The 19,655-nt window shown below is 37.6% G+C and overlaps 2 protein-coding genes across 3 annotated transcripts; one reads left to right on the top strand and one right to left on the bottom strand.

The window, feature by feature from the left end:
- Positions 1-1,385: 1,385 nt before the first annotated feature.
- Positions 1,386-4,940, top strand: LOC147538676 (rac-like GTP-binding protein 5). Its single transcript, XM_086643686.1, has 8 exons — positions 1,386-1,645; positions 1,908-2,076; positions 2,509-2,596; positions 2,725-2,834; positions 2,960-3,023; positions 3,958-4,022; positions 4,378-4,443; positions 4,546-4,940. Exons 2-8 carry the CDS (start codon positions 1,978-1,980, stop codon positions 4,645-4,647), a joined length of 594 nt encoding a protein of 197 aa, XP_086499812.1. The 5' UTR covers positions 1,386-1,645; positions 1,908-1,977; the 3' UTR covers positions 4,648-4,940.
- Positions 4,941-7,315: 2,375 nt separating this feature from the next.
- LOC147538677 (vacuolar protein sorting-associated protein 35B-like) lies at positions 7,316-19,379 on the bottom strand. Of its 2 annotated transcripts, none has more exons than XM_086643687.1 (22): positions 19,221-19,379; positions 19,027-19,123; positions 18,779-18,902; positions 17,867-18,052; positions 17,325-17,412; positions 14,722-14,778; positions 14,491-14,580; positions 14,246-14,368; positions 13,404-13,478; positions 13,245-13,304; positions 12,806-12,922; positions 10,858-11,097; positions 10,706-10,771; positions 10,360-10,449; positions 10,001-10,090; positions 9,678-9,767; positions 9,444-9,512; positions 9,282-9,362; positions 9,027-9,134; positions 8,843-8,946; positions 8,071-8,184; positions 7,316-7,969 (listed from the first exon to the last, which is right to left on the bottom strand). In XM_086643687.1, exons 1-22 carry the CDS (start codon positions 19,311-19,313, stop codon positions 7,759-7,761), a joined length of 2,373 nt encoding a protein of 790 aa, XP_086499813.1. In that variant the 5' UTR covers positions 19,314-19,379; the 3' UTR covers positions 7,316-7,758. The 2 variants fall into 2 exon arrangements, with proteins under 2 accessions (XP_086499813.1, XP_086499814.1); XM_086643688.1 differs by having other exon boundaries at positions 17,325-17,545; positions 17,598-18,052.
- Between the last annotated feature and the right edge of the window lie 276 nt (positions 19,380-19,655).

The raw sequence follows: 19,655 nt of genomic DNA on the forward strand, positions 1-19,655 counted from the left end.
ATCAATTTTAAGACCAATATAGCGTTCAACCCCCTTAATCTTTTTATAAGAGTGGACCAATTCCTAGAGGATAATGATGTTATCCATGATCTCCTGACCATGGACATAAGCAGCTTGATAATATCACTAAAAATAGGTTTAAGCTTGTCAACTCGAATTTTAGTATTGAGAAGACTGATAGGTCGGCAATTTGCAGGAGTTTGTAGGGTGTTATTTTAATTGAAAGGCATATATGAGTATGGTTAGTATAAACTGGCAGAATAGTAGTTTGAAAGATAGATTGAACCATAACGTCTCCATTCATTATATCTCAGTTTGATTGATAGAAGAAGGTAGAAAAGTCATCCAAACTCGGAGTTGCCTCAGCTTGGAGGTTGTTAGTTGTCATATCAACTCTTCTCTATAAGGAATAACTATGAAGGTGCTATTTTGTGATTCAGATATCGACTTATTAAACAAAGGTAGATATATATGATGATGGTGATCAGTGAAAATATTGGCAATGTTAGCCTCTTTCGAAATCCAATCACCATTATTGTTCTTAATAGGATGGATTTTATTTTTTCAACGGGAGTGGAGTGAAAATATTTGGTGTTTTTGTCGCCTAAAGATGTGAAAGAATTTCTTGACTTTTTCTTCCAAAGCATTTCTTCTTGCATATATAATCCCTCCACTTGATTATTGAGGGCTACATACTGATCTTTTTTCAGTTGTTTCTGTAAAAGCTTCGAAGTCATCAAAATTTGAGACTCAATGTTACCAAACACCAATTTGTTCTAATGAGAGAGGTTTTTGCCCAAGCTATTCGGCTTTAGTTAAATATGTCCGCTATTTAGGGGTGGGAATTATTCCCGTGGGCCCGAACCCGCCCACGGGCACCCTAGCCTAACGAGGATCATGGACGCTCGCGCCTGTCTCGGGCACTACCCGTTAAGATTTGGTGGGAGGCCATGGGTTAAAAACTTCTAGTTTCAGTCCCACATTGTCTTTTTAGAATTAAAAAAGATGTTTGAAGACTTTATAAATGGAGAGGAAGAATTGAGCCTTTTAAAGTTATGGGCTTACCCGCTACCCGTCCTCCCGTATCTGAATTACCCGAACTTCTCAATGGGCTTGGACGGGCGTGGACTTGGACGGGCAATAGACAAAGCGAATTTCAAAATTGTCCGTCCAATTAACCCGTTTACCCTAAAAGTCATTGAAATTCAGTGTCCGACCTGATGCTTCAGGTGTCCGTGGACACCTATGCCCACCCAATTTCCATCTCTAGTACTACTACAATGGGTGGCACTGTCAAACCAGTAATTGGCCATAAAAGTATGACAGTCAGGATGTGTCATCCATGTGGGCAGGAATTTTGGAACAATCGGGTTTTGCCATTTGGGTTTGTCATTTGGGTTTCAAACTAATAAGAAAAAAACAAACACCCTGGTCTAGAAGGTAGTGGAGAGAGGTAGTAGAGGTGGGTGAAATAGTAGCCTTGTTAATATAGAGAGAGAGAGAGAGAGAGAGAGAGAGAGAGAGAGAGAGTTGGGAGAGCTGTCGTTGTATTTCTGTGGTGTTATTTGTTCATCCGACGGAGGTTTGTTCGGGTCAGCCAACTCTTCAACCGCCTCCTTTCCCGGCTTCCTCTCCCCCCCCAAAGGTCTCCCCCCCTCTCTCTCTCTCTAGAGATTGCAATTAGGTCTTCTCTTTTCATCCGCAAATATTTTTTTCACCCACCCTGTTTTCTTTCTCTTTCTCTCTCTCTAGGGTTTGAGATTATGTGGTTCTGTAAAGAAATCACAGTCTCCACCTAATATTCTTTCTCTGTTTTTCTTTTGTTTTGTTTATTACCAAAGATTCTTGAAATTGGTAACTTGATCAATTGAAAATGTGGTTTTATTCGTGGGTTTCTTCTTCAACAGATGTTTAGTTGAAGATAGGAGAAGGAAAAGAAGAAGATTAATATCAAAAGGCTTTAACTTTTTCATCAGGATGAGTGCATCTAGGTTTATAAAGTGTGTTACTGTTGGAGATGGTGCTGTTGGTAAAACTTGCATGTTGATTTCTTATACCAGTAATACATTTCCTACGGTGAGTTCTTATTTCGATCTGTAGGTTTTGTTTTTTGGTTCATTTTGTTGTAATTAGGGTTTTAATTTTGTCAACATCACACCAACTGGTATTCATTTTGGGGGAAAAAGTTACCTTTTTGGGTTTATGCTTTTTTAGAAATCGATTTGGGTAAAGCAAAATTGCCTTTTGAGATGTAACACTAACAAAATTCTTGGGGGGGATTGATCTTTATTTAGAAAGCTGATTATCTGAATGTTTAAGGATCTGATACTTAAGTCAAAAGAACCTTTATGGTTGAATGTTACCTTGATGAATATTTCGATAATCGATTTTCTTTTATAAGCAAGGAAAATAATCTATGCAAAATCAGTTTTTGATGTGAGGGTATTGTCTTTAATGCTTGATAATGGTTTGATTATGAAAATGACATTTTCGTTTGATGGTAAACAGGATTATGTGCCAACAGTTTTCGATAATTTTAGTGCAAATGTTGTTGTGGATGGAAGCACGGTTAACTTAGGATTGTGGGATACTGCTGGTAATTTTTCTAAGAAGCTAGTTCACTCTTTTCAATTTCCGTTTTACTTTCTGTTTACGTTTTTCTCGTTTCATCTTTCACCCCGAGTCCTTTACTTATTGATTAAATTTTGGTATTATATGGAACAGGACAGGAGGACTACAATAGATTAAGACCTCTGAGTTATCGTGGGGCTGATGTTTTCTTGCTAGCTTTCTCTCTCATTAGCAAAGCCAGCTATGAAAATGTTGCTAAAAAGGTTATTTCTGATCTGTATTGGCAGCAAGAGATACCCTTTACACAAAAAGTTCTTATAAGAGGGCTTCAGTATTCAACTACTGCTGACGTTTTTCTGTATTTATACTTTGCTTTTTTTGTTTTCAGTGGATTCCTGAGCTGAGGCATTATGCACCTGGTGTTCCAATAATTCTTGTTGGGACAAAGCTTGGTTAGATTTTTCTCTTGCTCCATTTGGTTCCTGAAAATGTTTGTCTATTTTCACTCTTTTACATGTCTCAGTATGTGTGTGTATCCCTCAAATTAGCCATTTCTAATTCTCTAAATTTACTAGTGTTGGAGAGTGCTACTTCTAGGCTTCTAGCAACATAATGAGTACCAGCAAACAGTAATATTTTATATAGCAACATCAAGTACCTAATATGGTTTGCTTGTATAAGGGCGACTGACTTGTTGTATTGTGTTACTCTTTGCCTGTAATGTTTGATGCTTGTGGTAAAATATGTTGTTAATACAAGTAGCGATCTATCAATGCAACTCAATATGACCTCGGTTGGGGCCTAATCCTGGTGTTTATGAGGAGTTTGGGTTGGTCTTTAAGATTTTCAATGTTAAACATTGAATTCTGTATTTGTTGATGACTAACCTGTGTTTCTTTTTCTTGGATGAGCATAGCCGAACAGAAAAAGTGTATTTCATAATTTGGTATTTAAATCACTTAATGTATCAAATAATATATAGGCTAGCTCTGACACTGGCCAATAACTGCTTCTATTTTGGTTTCTGTACCATGTATATTGGTATATATACACTTGGAGTCTTGGGCACTTCTGGCATTGGTAGTCTTATCTTTGTATTTGTGCGCATTGTGCAAACCCAATCAGCACTATCTTTACTATTAACTATTAAGTAGTTTAATCCATGGTCACGACCTTCTTCGGCTTATAAAAGGTCTTCAGAATGGTGGTTAACCAACCAGACAATCTGTACTTCTGCCTTCCTGTCACTCCTTGTTGCTTTTTAGCAAATAAAGATCAGCAAATTATTCTCATTATTCAGAAGTCATGTGGTCCTCAGAGCTCAGATTTTTTTTTATACCTTGTTATGTGTTTATATTGATAATGGCGAATTTTTTCTGCTTTCAGATCTCCGGGATGATAAGCAGTTTTTTGTAGATCACCCTGGTGCAGTACCCATCACTACAGCTCAGGTAATCGCTCCAACCTCCTTGGGTCACCATAAGCAACCTTTCTATTAGTTGTATCAGTAAGTTTTTCTTAAAAGCTTCAAAAATGAATTGGTTTCCTGGAAATGAACAACTTTTTCTTCATTATAGTAGTCGACTTAGTTGTCTCATCCTGATAATAAGAGCTCCTTAAAAGTAAACCATCCATCCCTTCATCGGAGAAAACATTATTTTCTGTGATAGATTCTCAGCTCTCATGGCTTAACTAATTAGGGTATCATATAGATTGTTTCCTCTTTCAACAAAAAAAAATATAGATTGTTTCCTGATGTTATTTAACTAGATTTCTTATTAGTCTTTTTTATTATTGTTATTGAAGGGCGAAGAACTGAAAAAGATGATTGGAGCTCCTGCATACATCGAGTGTAGCTCAAAAACACAGCAGGTATATATATTAATATAATCATTCAATACATTTTGTAATTATTCCCCCAACGAGGCATTCGCTGATTACATGATGGCTTTTTTTTATTATACGTGTTTGTAGAATGTGAAAGCAGTCTTCGATGCCGCCATTAAAGTGGTTCTACAACCACCCAAACAAAAGAAGAAGAAGAAAAAGGCTCAAAAGGGCTGCTCCATTTTGTGATCATGGAAAAAGTATCCTTTATTGTGATCATCTCCCACTTTTCCATTCACATATCTTCCGAGGAAGAATCCAGCTTTGGTGTATAATAGTGTCTCAACTGACAGTGTTTGCTGAGGAGATTCCTCTGTAAGGCATTGGGTCCTTCATTTCTCGTTTTCTTTTTCAGCTTGTGATGATCTGTAACGATTAACTCGTAGAATTACATGGTAATATGCACGATTTTTTTTTCTTCTTTCGGATTTATCTATGTTTTTCATATATTTACCAGATAGGAAGAAGTTTCCCTTTTAAAACTGTATTGCTTGGGCAGGATACAATGTGATGATTATTTCTCATTGAAGACTTCCATAGAGAAAAAAAAAAAAAAAAAGTCTTGCAGAGTGACTGTTACTTACTCCCAGACACCAAGGGTTATCAAAAGCTGATTTTGTGAATTTCTCTCCACCTCACCGTCATCAACTTAATATATCTATGCTCAGCCTATGCCCTAGGTTACCTTAAATCATGGCAGAGAACCATTTACGGTCCTTTTCTGAAAGGGGGGTAAAAATAGGCCACCACTTTGGGGAAAGCTAAAAAGTTTCTCGGGAAGATGGTGAAAAATAAATAAAAACTCAATCCAAACGCACTTTATCTCTTTTCTCTCTCTTCTCCCGCCAACTCTTCCACTCCGACCGCTGGCCGGCTCTCCCTCTCTCTATCTCTCTTCTCTCTCCTCTCCTCTCTGTCTTCTCTCTCTCTCTCTTCTCCCTCTTCTCTCTCTCTTCTATGTATCTTTCTCTTCTCACTTTAAGTTCCGGTGAAGGGAATGGTTCGCGGGAACGTTGAAAAAAAAAAAGAGAGAAGATAGAGGAAAGGGAGGGATGAAGAGAGAGAGGGAGATGGATGACCGGAGTTGTTATCGCCGGAAATAATGACCGCCGGAGTTGATGCGGAGAAGGAAGATGGTGGAAGAAGAAATGGATAGTGTTTGGAAGAAACAAAAAAAAATTTGTTTCCACCCAAAACTTATTGCTCCAGAAAATTTACTTATTTCCCCAAAACACTGGCCTAAAAATAATGGTCTATCTGATACGGGGTAAAAGTAATTGATGTCCGATGGAAAAGAAAGCCAAGTTTTTCGTAAAGGTCTATTTGATACATGTAATCGGAAAGAAAATTAATATTTTTCACAGAATTTTTTGTTTTGTGTGTTTGACATGCCATGAGAAAATACGGGTGGACAACTAAATGCACCTAATAATATTACTGTCTTTCGACTTCCTCGTCCATATGAGGACCGGTTTTTATTGTTCCCGCTTGTAGCTTGATAAAGGGCGGATGGAATGATAGCTGGGAATTCCACTTATAAAGACAAAGTCTCAGTATCTAATGAACCGAACGCTTCAACCGTGGAACAAAGTCACTGCTGGACCAATGTGTTTGTGCCAATTCAAAAGGCAATGACAATTATGTCAGTGGCATGAAAGTATGGAAGCTGGATTAGGAGAAATCGAAACAATATTTCGAGAGGGACCTTGATTCGGAAGCTGCTACCCGAACCTGGTGCTCTACGTACAGCTGCCGGAGGAGATATCTTTCTCAATAACAAGATATCCTCGTTCTTGCTCATTGACTTCACTTATATATTATATGGTTTCGGTTCGATACACTATCTTTTTGAAGCAGATAGTTCACAGTGCCCATTCTATCGAAAGCTGAAAAAGCAACAAGATCATGTTTCTCCGGATCATCTAAATGCAATTTTCCACCCTCTTTTACACTTAAAAGGGCACTAAATACAACAAGGTTCGACGCCTCTACAAGTTTTTTTTGAACTGTTCAGCGTGTGCCTTGAACCCTTGACCTCTATACGCCTCTAGAAGTTCCCAAAACTTATCTACCCCAATGTCGACCAGATCGACATCGACTCCCACCTCCGTACTCCAATTAGGGCTCTGGGATGCAAACCAATTTTAGCTTAAATGTAATCCATGTCCTTCAACCTAGAATTTCCTGCCGCCTCCTTCGCATGCTTCAACCTAGAATTTCTCGTCATCTTCTTCGCATGTGCGAGTTATTTGATATTCTACTTCTTACTTCAACCTAGAAATTTAATAAAGAAAACAGTTTCAACTTTCCTCCTTCCTGAGTTGGGTATTCTACTGCTTCAACTTTTGAGTTTGGACTTTTCCCCTTTCTAGTCAAGAACAAATCAAAGTAAAAGAACATTTGTCCATAAATATCTTGGTTCTGTTTTCACCCAAATCTATATTTGATGAAATCTATTGAAACCAGCTTACTGAATCTAAAGAGATCTGGAGAAACAGAGTTGGTTTACAGAAAAGGCAAGCCTGAAAGTGAGAGAGGGATAGAGATACAAGAGGAAAGAGCGCATTAATATGCGAGAGGTGGGAACCAGTTTTCACATATGGAGTTGGAAAATATTTCAGCTGATTTTCCTACACCTTCCTATGAGAAGGTGGTTTTCACACTTTCTATCTAGACAAACAGCAGGAAAGGGGTTTTCTCGTGACAACGACTTCTCACTTCTATTTTTTCACGTGGCAAACCCGTCCTTAAAAGGAAATAGATCCACCCACAACTGTATCGAGATCGCTTACACAAAGAGATCGTAAGTTCAATTCGTAGAAAAATTACTCGTCAATGGTTTGGTAGTTCACACTTCTTGAAGAATTTATCACCCTAGCAACATCAACTTTCCTCTTTTGAGTCAGAATCCACCATCAATACTATCTACAAAGATGAATGTGATCTAACATGATAGCCAAAGAACTTCACCCGAGAGAACATATAGATCTGGTAAGTTTTATATGAACATCATATATTTTCCTAAGATCTGCATTTTAGGAATTTCATGGAAGCAGGGGTACACACAATACCATAACTACACATAATACAGAAAGAGTGAAGGATGAAGCTAATCAGATGCACAAGCTACTCAAACTTCTTCGGCTTTAAAAGGAGGTAATATGGCGGAGGATGGAACCAAACACAGACACGAAAGGAATCCTTTTTATACCTCTTTCCTCAACAACCACATGATCTTTTTCTCTTCTTCTCCTGCTGTTTCTTTTTCTCACTCAATACAGCCGATTCAGACTTTAGTAATTAAACCTTGATGGGCTCGTATTTTTCACCCATGTTTCCGCCTTTCTGTTTTTGGAATTGAATGTAACGTAGTGTACTTGCAAGGAAAGCATCCGTTGATGAATCTGACGTGGTAGAATCGCTTTGGATCTCAGTATTGATTAATTCAATTAGTCCTTGGATTGCAGCACTTGTGATCTGAGGGTTACCCTTCTCGAAGAAATATAAATACCTGAAAAGATTGAGGTAAAGTAATGGTATTACAGATGTAAACAAATAAGAAATGAAAACATATGAGAAAATTGGATTTTGGTTGGGTTTCTTCTTATTTACTTGTTCAGTATCTCCACAAAAAGTGTGACTGGTCCGCTGCTACCTCGTGTGGCACTGGCCATTTGTTGAGCCGCATTTGCAATTCTTAGAGCACGTTTCAGACAAAGAAGTACCCTGATACAAGAGGTCAATGAATCAATGAAAGAGAAATTGTTCCTCGTGAAGAATTTTCTTGGCTTAAAGTTTTAAACTATAAGCAAAACTAAAATCTGGTTGTGTACTCGTTAAAATGAGCATTAATAAATTGTGGTTTGAGGAGAGTTTAACGACGCAAGCCTAGCAGTGTTCGATGCTTTTCCCACCGACGATGAAGCCCCATGTACAGGGTTTTGTTCTTGGCGAAGGTTCACAGGTCCACTTGGAAGGCTTCGTAACTTATAGGCTTGTGCTGACACCTACACCCCCCTCTTTGGTTGCTACGCCAAAGAATGTGTACATAAGATTCCCGACCCTTGGAAATGGAGTCATGCCCGGCTCTTGTACCATTTAAAGGTCACAACTCCGTGGTCTTAAGGTGGTGGTAAGCAGGATTTGGGTGTAACAAGTTTTGAGGAAAAACCCATGCATTGTACATCAATACATGAGCATAAACCTGTCCGTTAGAACTAATGGGACAACGGAAAACAAAGAAATGCAGATGCATGCTCATCTCAATGAATGGAACGGACAACGGCAAACAAAGACATGAGATGCATGCTCATCTCAATAAATGGTCTTGAATGCATAAATGTATTTTTCTTTGGTACAATTGATAACTAAATGGTATTTGCACCTTTCCCCGTCCTTGACACCGTCCTGATCGTCGACCCAAAAGAGATGAGAACACGCGTAGACAGCTTTGCACTGGTCAGGCTTCTTTAAAAGCTTTGCAGAATACTGACACAAGAAAAAAGGAATCATTGCGATATTTGTACAAGCGAAAAGAAAAAGACAACCCTGAGCAAATAATTATATACCCCAGTGGCTTTATGTGTCAGTGTATCCCTGTTCTCCACGCCAAATACATTCATCCTCTGAAGGGTCCCTATTATGAGGTGTATTGCAGTCACTTGTGCTTTTGAATCCTAATGGAAAGACATAAATATAATAAATTTCAAAATGATTCATCTCTAAAGTCTAAATGAAAGTAACCTTGTAAGGTCAGGATTGAAATACTCAAATTGCAAATTAAAGAACTGGATCATTTAATATGATGGTATCGAGTTGATTACCGCAACTTCTTCTTCATAAAGTATAAATGCTTGGGTGAAAAACTCATAAGCAACAGGTTCAAGATCACAGTCATTGGCAGCCTGAAAATTGTGAAATAGAGGAAACTACAGATGAGCCCAGCCCACTTAAAACAAGAATGATGTTTCATAAGTAGAACATACCTCGGCACATTGCAAGTACAATCTTAATGCCAGTTCAGGTGCAGGAACAGACAAGAGGGCCTCAATTGTCTGAAACAAAAAGCAAAACACTAACATGATATATAAGTTTGTGAACCTTAAAAGAAACCATTTGGAAACTGAAGGTGGCAACTTTAACCGAAGCACACAAATGTGCTTAACTATGCCAATGGTCAAACCCTCCTGGAAAGATTCTGGGCTTCTTCTCTTAGTTACCTGATGCAAGAGCTGGAAAATTTTCTTCGGTGTTGCAGGCTCCTCCTCTCCAACTACATCCCCATCTTGGCCTTGCAATCGCCTAACCAACTGGACATCAGAAGAAAGAAAAAGTTATTCTAATAATTTACATACGATTCTTGGGGAACTTTAAAGCACCAAACTTGCATCGAGCATAGCATTGTTCCAGAATTTCCAATGTAATGAATTTTGTCATCTCTTTTTATTTTAAGTCAGGGGAGAAATCACATGTATGAATATTAGAGTTTGATAATACAAGCTAATATACTTGACTTGCTTATGCAGGAAAAGAAGAATCGGACCTTGAGAGCTGAAAATATTAGTGGGGGAACAGTAAATGGAAGGCGTGTTGGTCCTCCAGTCAGTATGTGCTTCTTCACAGTACAGATGATCTGCATTTCACGACAGAATTATTACATCACTCTGAAACTTTCCAGAACCCCCAAACAAATGCATAATAAACAAGAAAACCAAATAAAGGACCCACTACTAGCTGCAAACTGAAAGGAAGGAAATCATGAGAAAACAGCACGATCCCATAACAATATCAGGCTATCGACAACTGAGCATTAATAAGACATCCATAAATCTTTGACAACTTACAATCAACACGGAAGTAAAGGACTCATGAAGTAAAAAAAAAATTGACATAAATATTTACCTTTAGCATCTCCTCAGGATCATCATTATGCAGCATATGAATAAGACGAGCTACCGAATTTTGTTCCTCCTTGAAATCCTCCTCATCGAGCTGATAGAGAAGGAGAAAACATAAGCTCAACATGTGGGATGAGTATCAAATATAAAGGCTGATTTTCTGGAGAGATGAAAGAAAGAGAAGCCTAGAAGAGCTAGTTGAACTAATGTGCTTTTTTAATTGGCAGGGTCTTTAGGCATACACAACTTATATATAGGCGCTAGCCAGACTTCTAAGTATTACAATTTACAAGTGAATAGCTAAGCATCCATTAAATAATATAAGATGAACTAGTATTCAAATTAGTCACCTCCTCGTCAGGGGTCCCATCCAAATCCTTTATAAGCCCCTTTATCAATTCAAACAATGCTTCAACCTACAACAAAAGCATTTTGTTAATTTAGACCACTTCTAAAGAAAGTATTAGATAGATATATAAATAAACAGTGAAGCTAGACATACTTTATCAGCAGACGAGATGCAAGTGTTGTTCTTCATAATGCTTTGGATGATAACCACTGCCATGACTTTGTTGGTTCCAGTATCTAGATGATTCATTACACGAGGATAGTTTGAAAGCTTCAGTGCAATTCCAATATCGTTATACTTCTCCAAGGGAGCACTCAAAAGTGCAACTATTTGTTTCGTTGCTCTGCTGTCTTCGAGTTTAGCTTTGCCAGATAGTTTCTTAACACAAGATCCCTGACAAGAAAACAAGCAAAAAACATGAACCATTTTGTTCTGAAGTGTTGCTAGGCTTGACCATACCAAAATGATCCAGAACTAGGAGTCGGAATCGGGTGACCGTGGACTTACTCCCTCATCAGGCCGGCTCGAATTTTCTATGTTCATTGGGGTTTCTTGGAGGAGATCGAGCCGGGTATTAATCAATTTCGAAAGTGTCCATTCCCGAGCCCTCCCTACCTGTCGGGTCTCTCGAGTACTGGGTGGCCGTGGTCCAAGACTCAGGTAAGATTTGAGGTGCACCAATAAGGAACGCCGTCAGGCTGAGCCCACATGACACCCAAAGAGGAAGCCCAACTAGGCGTCAAACATAAGTGTAGAAAAAGGGCGTAAAAATACATAGAAAGACCCATTCTCAATTTTTTTGTCCATATTAAATGCGAGATTACTCCACCAAATAGCCAGCTCACGTGAAAGTCATTTTGCTCGTGATTGAAGGTCACCCACAAGCAACATGACCACATTAACTGGTGGAATGTCCTTTTTTTCTCCAGTTACCACACTTCTTATAGGCCAGTTTGACCCCAATTTTCTTAAATTGGCTTCTATAGGTAACTCAAAACTGAGTCAAATTCGAAACTTCTTTCCACCGTAGTTCATACCACTTCTAAGGCCACCTTGATCACCATCACCACTTCTGTCCTTACCACTACTACACCTCTAGCCTAACCACCACTACACATTGATCACCACTAGTCCACTAACACACCTCTACCCTCACATACCTGTACTTTGATGACTACCTCTACCTATGCATGGGTATTTGAATTTGAAACGTGGAAGGTGGATGGGACCTGTAGGTCATGATCTTACGGTGTTTGATTCCTTTTCATTATTAATTCAAATCTTTCAAAAAAAATTATAAAATATTAAAATATTAAGAACTGTGAAATTATGAAGTTATTAAATTATTACCATATATATATATATATATACACACACATTTACATATGATGATATAAATACAGATATCTATATTTCATATGTATACACATATAATATATGTAACAAATATATACAATATACAAATACGTATACACATGTACATAAAAGATTTGATAACCCTATATGGGTAGGGCGGGCAAGTTAATCAGGTAGGCAGACTAATTGGGTACTCAGCGCACCGGTTAATTGGTTCGATTAAGAGGCAGTCTAATCATGTAGATTTGTGGGCAAGACAACCGGGTAGATCTTATCAGGCAAATGGTCGGGTATTATTAAGTGGGTACCGTCGGGCAAACACTAACGATACGGGCTTATGCAGGACGCCAGGTAGCACCTCAAAACCCAAGACACGAGTCACAACCCGTTTATTTCGCCAGGCCGGTCGGGTTGAGCCCATCTCTGCATTTTGGGTATTGTGGGCTCTAACATACTCGAGTGCCCATGAAGGATTTCGGGTTCCCGGGTTTTTCCAACCGCTACCAAAAACTACAGGCACTGACCATTATACAAGGATGAATAAACGTATAAACCCATAGAAGCTTGTGCAACCTTCTGTTAGTATTTCCAATTTATTTATTACCAAATGAAATACTTGGATACCACTATTTTAGTCACAACTCACAAATATAGCAAGTGTGAAAGATGTTTAGCCAAATTAATCTAAAATTTAATGACTATGAACACATCATATACAACATATCAACTTGAAGAAGAACCATACCAAAACTTGATCTACATAATCGAGCCGATCAGGATGCACGCGGAGAGTAAAAGTAAGAAGGGACACATACAATGTAATAGCCCCAACAGTAGGCATGTCGACCTGTGCTTCAATGACCTACCACAGAAATGAGATGATTAAACTTCCAAGCAACTCAAGAATAACTAAACTTCTTAAATCATACAGAACTGCTTTAAAAATAAAGAAAAAAGAATGTAGTTAGGGGCTTGATTTGCTGATTGGTGTTGTCTTGGATACAAGGTTAACTTCAAATGCACAAACAACTAGACGTCTCGTGATAGGTGAACTATTAGGCTCCTCAAAAACCATCAATCATTGTATAAGATACGAGGACAACAATAACGGAAAAACTCCGAAATTTAAAAAATTTAGTTAGAAGTTTCTAGGTATTAATGACGAAGGCAATCGCTAAGCTTACTTTCCCAATAGCATTACTCAATTTGGCAAAGGCCTCTACTTGCAAGAACTCAGGTAGCACCTACAGCAAGAGACAATTAGAAGTTAAGAATTACAACACCCAATCTGAGACAAGGAATCATGTCTTAGACTTTTAGCAATAAAGTATGTCGTAGCTCACCTCTGCACTCGATGCAGCATAGTTTGATAGCCTATCCATCAATTGGGATAGGACGGTCTTGATGTCAACTGTTGCCTATTAATGTTTTTTTTCAAGCACGAAAAAAAGAACTTGATAAGCTCATAGATTGTTTAAAAAACTGCGGAACGATATTTTGATCGAAATTTGATAACATCAGTCCTTAACTACAACCTGTTCTCGTGATTAATAACCAACATATATTAAATACAAACTTATCTTTTCCCTATATTGAGTGGTCGATCTCCAACTTCAAGGATAGCATGCCATCAGAATTAAGTGATTAACATATTCAAATTTCAAAAATCGAACATAAAAAAAACTAACAAAATCATTTCCACTACTTCATATCAGAATCCAGAAATAAATCAATACGATGCTAAGAGTAGCTAAAATCCAAATTTACAAACAGCTCCTTTAGCATAAAAAATAGACCATCAAATTGCAATTTGTACTTATCATTGGATGAAACCTTACAAAAAACTAGCTGCCTCGATGCAATTTATACTTTCAGATATATCTTTCTTTAGTTATGAACCAATAAAATGGCATCCTATTAGATACCTATACGAGGGGTTTTTAGAAAACTTTAAGGTTTAAAATCCGTATTATAAGTGTTCAGCAGCTTAAAAGAAAAAAGAAGACAATTCAGATTACACAAAAAAAAATAAACAGGATTCTCAGTAAACTAATCCAATGGCAAACAGAAACAAGAAGTTACTACAGCTGCTAAGAATAATGAACTTCTCTTTAGTATCACTACTAATTTCCATTTACATTTTGCAGAGGCAAACATAGGGACCAGAGAATCGCAAGTTACTTACCTGAAGTTGAGGACAAGCACCCAATAATGTCTCGAGGGTCTCTAGGTGGTACTCATCTGGAAAAACTTGGATTAAACAATCCATTAAGTAATATTGGGCAAGTTCATCTTTACAATTGACAACCTGCAGAAACATTTTTGGATGCAAATGACAGAATGTGAGCTTTAAGTATTGATTGTGATGGTGCAATATTCTTCTATACCTAGAAAAAAAAATAAAAACAAAACAAGAGGTACAAAATTGACCTGTTCCAGGACTCTGGGGAGTACATTATCTTTGTACATATCTAGATCAACACCCTCTATCTGACTGAGGACATGTAAGTTTTTCCCAACCTGACATGAGAAGTCGGAGGACAGATAACTCGTATCAACGTCGGTATCAAAGACTCTCAGAAATTTGAGTTTGGCTGGAACTCAGAAATATATAAGAACTTAGTAAAAGCTATTTGAACCAGTTCAGGTTTCTGATATTACGAGATCACGAAGCTCATTCCTTTCTTTTTCGCGCTTCTCTTTCTCCCGGGCGGGTCCCTGCAGACCAGAAAGCGTGCAAGCAAGCTTCAACTCATAGTTACGTAAGAGTATGATTCACAACCACAATAAACCTGCATGATGAAAAATCATGCCTCGTGATTCGCTTTTACCTTTATGATATGCTTCTATTGGGGTCTATGTTGTGAAAACAAATAGAGCTACTACCCAGCCCAGGACTCTCTAAGGCAGACAAGACAAATGACTATACTTGGCACTCATATATTAGATCAGATTAGAGAAAAGGGTCGTTCTGAAATCGAAAATTTCATATCTTAGATTAACTTCAGATACAAGTTCGACCTCACATAATGATTAAATTCGAAAGAAATAAGAAAAAAAAGTTTAGTCTGATTTTCCTGGCGGAGGCAGCGGCCTTGATATGTGATGAGTGTGGTACTCAGTAGAAACGTAAATTTGCCTTCATTAGTACTTAAATTCAATAAAAGTAACTACTTCAATTGTTTTGCATGAATCGACAAAAAAATGTGAAGAAGTTAACAATTATAAAAAATTTATGCAGACATCCAGAGAAATGTAATAATTGGCAATTAAGTACTCCATGAAGACTAGATTGGGTCAATTAGTAGCTTATATGGAGTGGTTTGCATAGGAGGGTGTTTTGGGGCCGTTTCAAAATCATGAAGGAGTTACATGAAAGAAAAGGACAAACCAAACCCACCCACTTGATGTTGCTGCTGTATGAAGAATAAGAAGACCATCTAGACTGGAGGATGAAACAAATAATTGATCTTCTAAAAATATGTTTCTACATTAATTTAATTCTCTTGTTAGAACTTCAATGATTATTTAATTGTCTGTCTTATTGTTTATTAGATTTTCTTTTCATCATTTATGCTTCACAATTTGATATATCATGCTAAGGTTAGGTTCTTTGGTGATGTATACTATTAGTTGATAGGCACTAGTTGAGAGATCTTGTTTTTCAAAGAAAAGGGTATTATACTTTTTATTCCACAAAACGGTTTAAAACAAACATATTTCTAGTCTCTAGAGTTCAGACACTTCATCGTACTAAATTCTGAGTTACAAAATAGAGGTGTAATTACTTAGCAACTTATGTTTTTCTTAGTGACTATATGTGGTAGATTCTAAAACTCTACAAATTTCCTCAAATCAATTTAGGTCGTTTTACTTTTCGTAGTCTTTTATTGATACTCTCCCAATCAAGAATTTAAATTTCAAAGGGCACGAAAATATTTCGTGGAAATATTTCAGTCAGTAGGGAAGTTTTGCGAACACGAGGACAAGATATAAATATGATGAAATGTATTTTACAAGATTAATAAACCATAATGAAGCCTAAAGATGATATGATCACTCTAACAGAGTTTATGTGAATATACTCCCTTAGACCGACTGGGCGGATTAAAAAATCAGTTGTATTTTCTGATCAATGACTAATATACCCATAACTAGAGAAGAGGAAAAAAAAAAGACGAGTTTATTTTGCCTTTAAAAATGGTATTTTGGTCAAACATGTATAATGCTAATTGCTTTTTAAACCATTCTGTTAGTTTGAGAGGGTTATATTCAGGTAAAGTAAAAAAAAAAGTAATCTTAGAAAACCAAAAATATTGGGTTTTGTAGGTTCTAAGGTGCCCCTCCAAAGTGTTACTGGCACCCTCTCAAGGCAACGGGACAGTGAGGAAAGGGGCGCCAACAACACTTTTGTGGGGCTCTCTTACCATTGAACTTTTAACAAACTCCCAAATCCTAAAAATCAGCTGCATCCGTTCTTCACACAACACCTTTCCCTTCAAAGTAATCCCACGTAATATCGATGATTGAAGAAGAAATCAAGATGATACGAAGAATAAATCAAGAAGACACGACAAAATGAAGAAGAAAACGATGAAGCGAGCAGGTTTTGCTCTAACCTTCAATTTCTCTCGACTATTTCGAATTCCCAACCATCTCGGTCAAAATTTCCAAGAATTTCGACGAAATTGGGCACAAATAGTTGTTTATCCATTTCTTGCACGGATGCACCTAATCTCAAAAATAAAATATTTTCGGATTTTTGTCCCAAATATTTCAATTTTCCATTCCTTGCTCCCAATCAACTTCAAAATCGTAGTTACTAGTATTAGATTAAAATTTATTTCATACTTGTCCATGGGATCGACCCGTAATTGTAGAATAGATCCGCACACTTGGGGAACTTTTATTACGAAATCGAATTTGAAATACTTGTTGATTACGTAATAGTTTAAACCCCGCAATGATATGCCTTTCTCTTGTTTATCCCATCCTCATCTTCCCCCTATTCACCACCCTGGTGATTATAGGGACGGACTTTTTCAATGATAACCAGGAACCGAGTGGCTAACTAGCCAACAGAACAGAAGGGGTGATTAGCTGATTAATTGGCGGTAAGCAAGCATGATAAGCCTGGTCGCATAAGTTGATAGCATGAGTAGAATCAGGACCGCTATATTAATTGCTGATTCAATTACATAGACTGAGGTAGCATGCATGCTCAAAGATGAGAAGCTAATCACTCAAAACTATCTCCAACTAACCTGATGCTGCATGCGGACCCAGAGTTTATTCATCTCCGTAAAATTTTGTAGCACAAACTCGACAGCCTCAGTGACAGTATCAGCATCACTACAGGAAGAAAATGGGTATAATACGAAGCAAACAAAAACCATGTCAAATGTCAGAGTAAAGAAAATAACAAGCACACGGAATATACAAAAGATATTATCTAAAAGAAGACAAAGTGACTAGGCAAAATGAACTTGAAGGTTTGATGAAACCATCAAAAAAACGAAAAAGGTCGATGAGAAAACTAGAAGTATTCACTGATTGACACGTTTCTGTAAGTGTAGGATAAGAAAAAGGTAAGAATCAAAGCCGAGAGTTCTCTTTGAGTTTGCTGAAATAATTGCATCATTCAGAAGTTATAAATGCTTCGTCTGTAGTGCATTTAATCATGGTCTACCATTATAAGGGAAGGTAACACCAGAGTTTCAGTTTTGCCTCTAGATAATATTGCACGAAGTAGGTAAATCATAAAATAATCTAATATTTGCAGTATAGAAAAAGTGAATTTTCATACCCTTCATACTCAGAACCGATATCAGGTAATTTATCCCTACTGACTTGAGATAGGTAACTCCTTAGAAAAAGCCCACGTACAGGATGTTGAATGCCGCGACACATTTCCACGAGGTCCTTAAGAACATCCTTAGCTGGAGCTTCCTTTGATTTTATGTATACAGACCCTACAGTACAGAGGAGATACCTGGCAATCAACAATCCAACACCAAAATCAAGCACTTAAACTAAAAAGTGTGACAAAGTTGCTCTTTGTTGAGAAATCAAATAGTTAAGTCCTTCCATTTTTTCAAGGACTGACATGATAGTGAAGGAAGAAATTCACCTCCTTAACGGACATGCAGGTGTTGCCTAACGAAACTTCTAGCATACACGAGCTATGCTACGCCAACCAACCACTAAAATCAATATATTGGTATTATATATTGACTGATGGGAGATCAACTCCCAACCTAAATGCATGGGTCTGGTAATTTTGTGGAGTGGTTTTGGCCCTTCCTTGCCCCCAAATGGTCTTGGTCCTCTCTCACAGCAAAAGCTAACTCAAGATGTGAGGCTTTACCTCACATTTATCAAGTGACCACCACCCCCACCCACAACCAATGTGGGACTAACTCCCACAAATTCACAGCTAAGAGTACCAAAGTGGCAAGAAAGGAGCTAGTATGCATTCTAGAATTTCACAGAATAAAGTACATTTTCCTGTTCTCCCAACTCTCATGCTTCAATGTCTGAAGCTCTAAAATTTATACTTTTGGGAAACCTAAAGTTGACTAAGATTATACAATTATTGACACCAAGGGAACTCAAAAAACCCGAATTGTACGAAACTAAATATTTAATATTGGGAATGTTTTTGGATGGGAAGAAGAAGAAGAAAAAGAGAAATTTTATGTCCAGAATTCGAACTTACAATCTAGGTAAGATGTTGCCGGCGTGTTGTACAAGCTCATACAGATCGATTACAGAACAACCACGCTTACTCTCTTCCCTGAAGAACATCTCCAACTTCCTCAATTCATCAAACGCTCGCATGTCTTTCCCAAAAAAAAAAAACAAATCAGAAACCACCACATTTCAATTTTCAACATGAATTTGAAACCTAATGTATCAAATTCATCAAATCTCTAAACTGAAGATGAATCAAGATAGAAGAATTACATAGCTCGTAGTATTTATGAGGAGAAAGTCTTGATGTACGAAGCTCGGAAAGCATCTGAGCAGAATACTTAAGCGCATCCCTTAAATTGTTTGAATCCTGATCGTATATTGATAAAAATGAATCAATAAGAGAATTAGGGATTCTGTAAGAATTAGGGTTTCATAAAAGAGGAGAGAGAGAAATCTGAAATTACCAGTGCTCGATGCATATAAAAAGCGTTCTGTTGAAGACCAGCAATACCTTCTGCTAGCCATTTCTCTTCGTCTTCGATTCCGTCCGCAATCATTCTCTCTCTCTCTCTCTACAAATCTCTCTCTCTCTCTACAAATCTGTCTCCTTTGATCTCTTCTACATCAACTGATTGTCAGTTCGATCATGGGGGGTTTGGTCTTGGTGGCCAATACACGGACAACCGTTTTTCTTATATGGACAACTATCTTATGTGGACAACGCAAAAAAATTAAATTTTTATATGGACATCAGTTTCTAAGGGGACAACTCTCTATTATTTTCACTCAAGTCCTCTTAGAATCAGATGTATTATTTGATGACCTCCCTCTTTCTCCATAAACCCTAGATTATTTAGTCTTCATCTCTTCTATTACTTGTTCTTCATCATCACCCAAAT

The sequence above is a fragment of the Eschscholzia californica genome, unplaced genomic scaffold (genome assembly GCF_041429995.1).
Source record: "Eschscholzia californica isolate CP2 unplaced genomic scaffold, dmEscCali1.0.p SCAF_5, whole genome shotgun sequence".
NCBI classification, from domain to species: domain Eukaryota; kingdom Viridiplantae; phylum Streptophyta; class Magnoliopsida; order Ranunculales; family Papaveraceae; genus Eschscholzia; species Eschscholzia californica.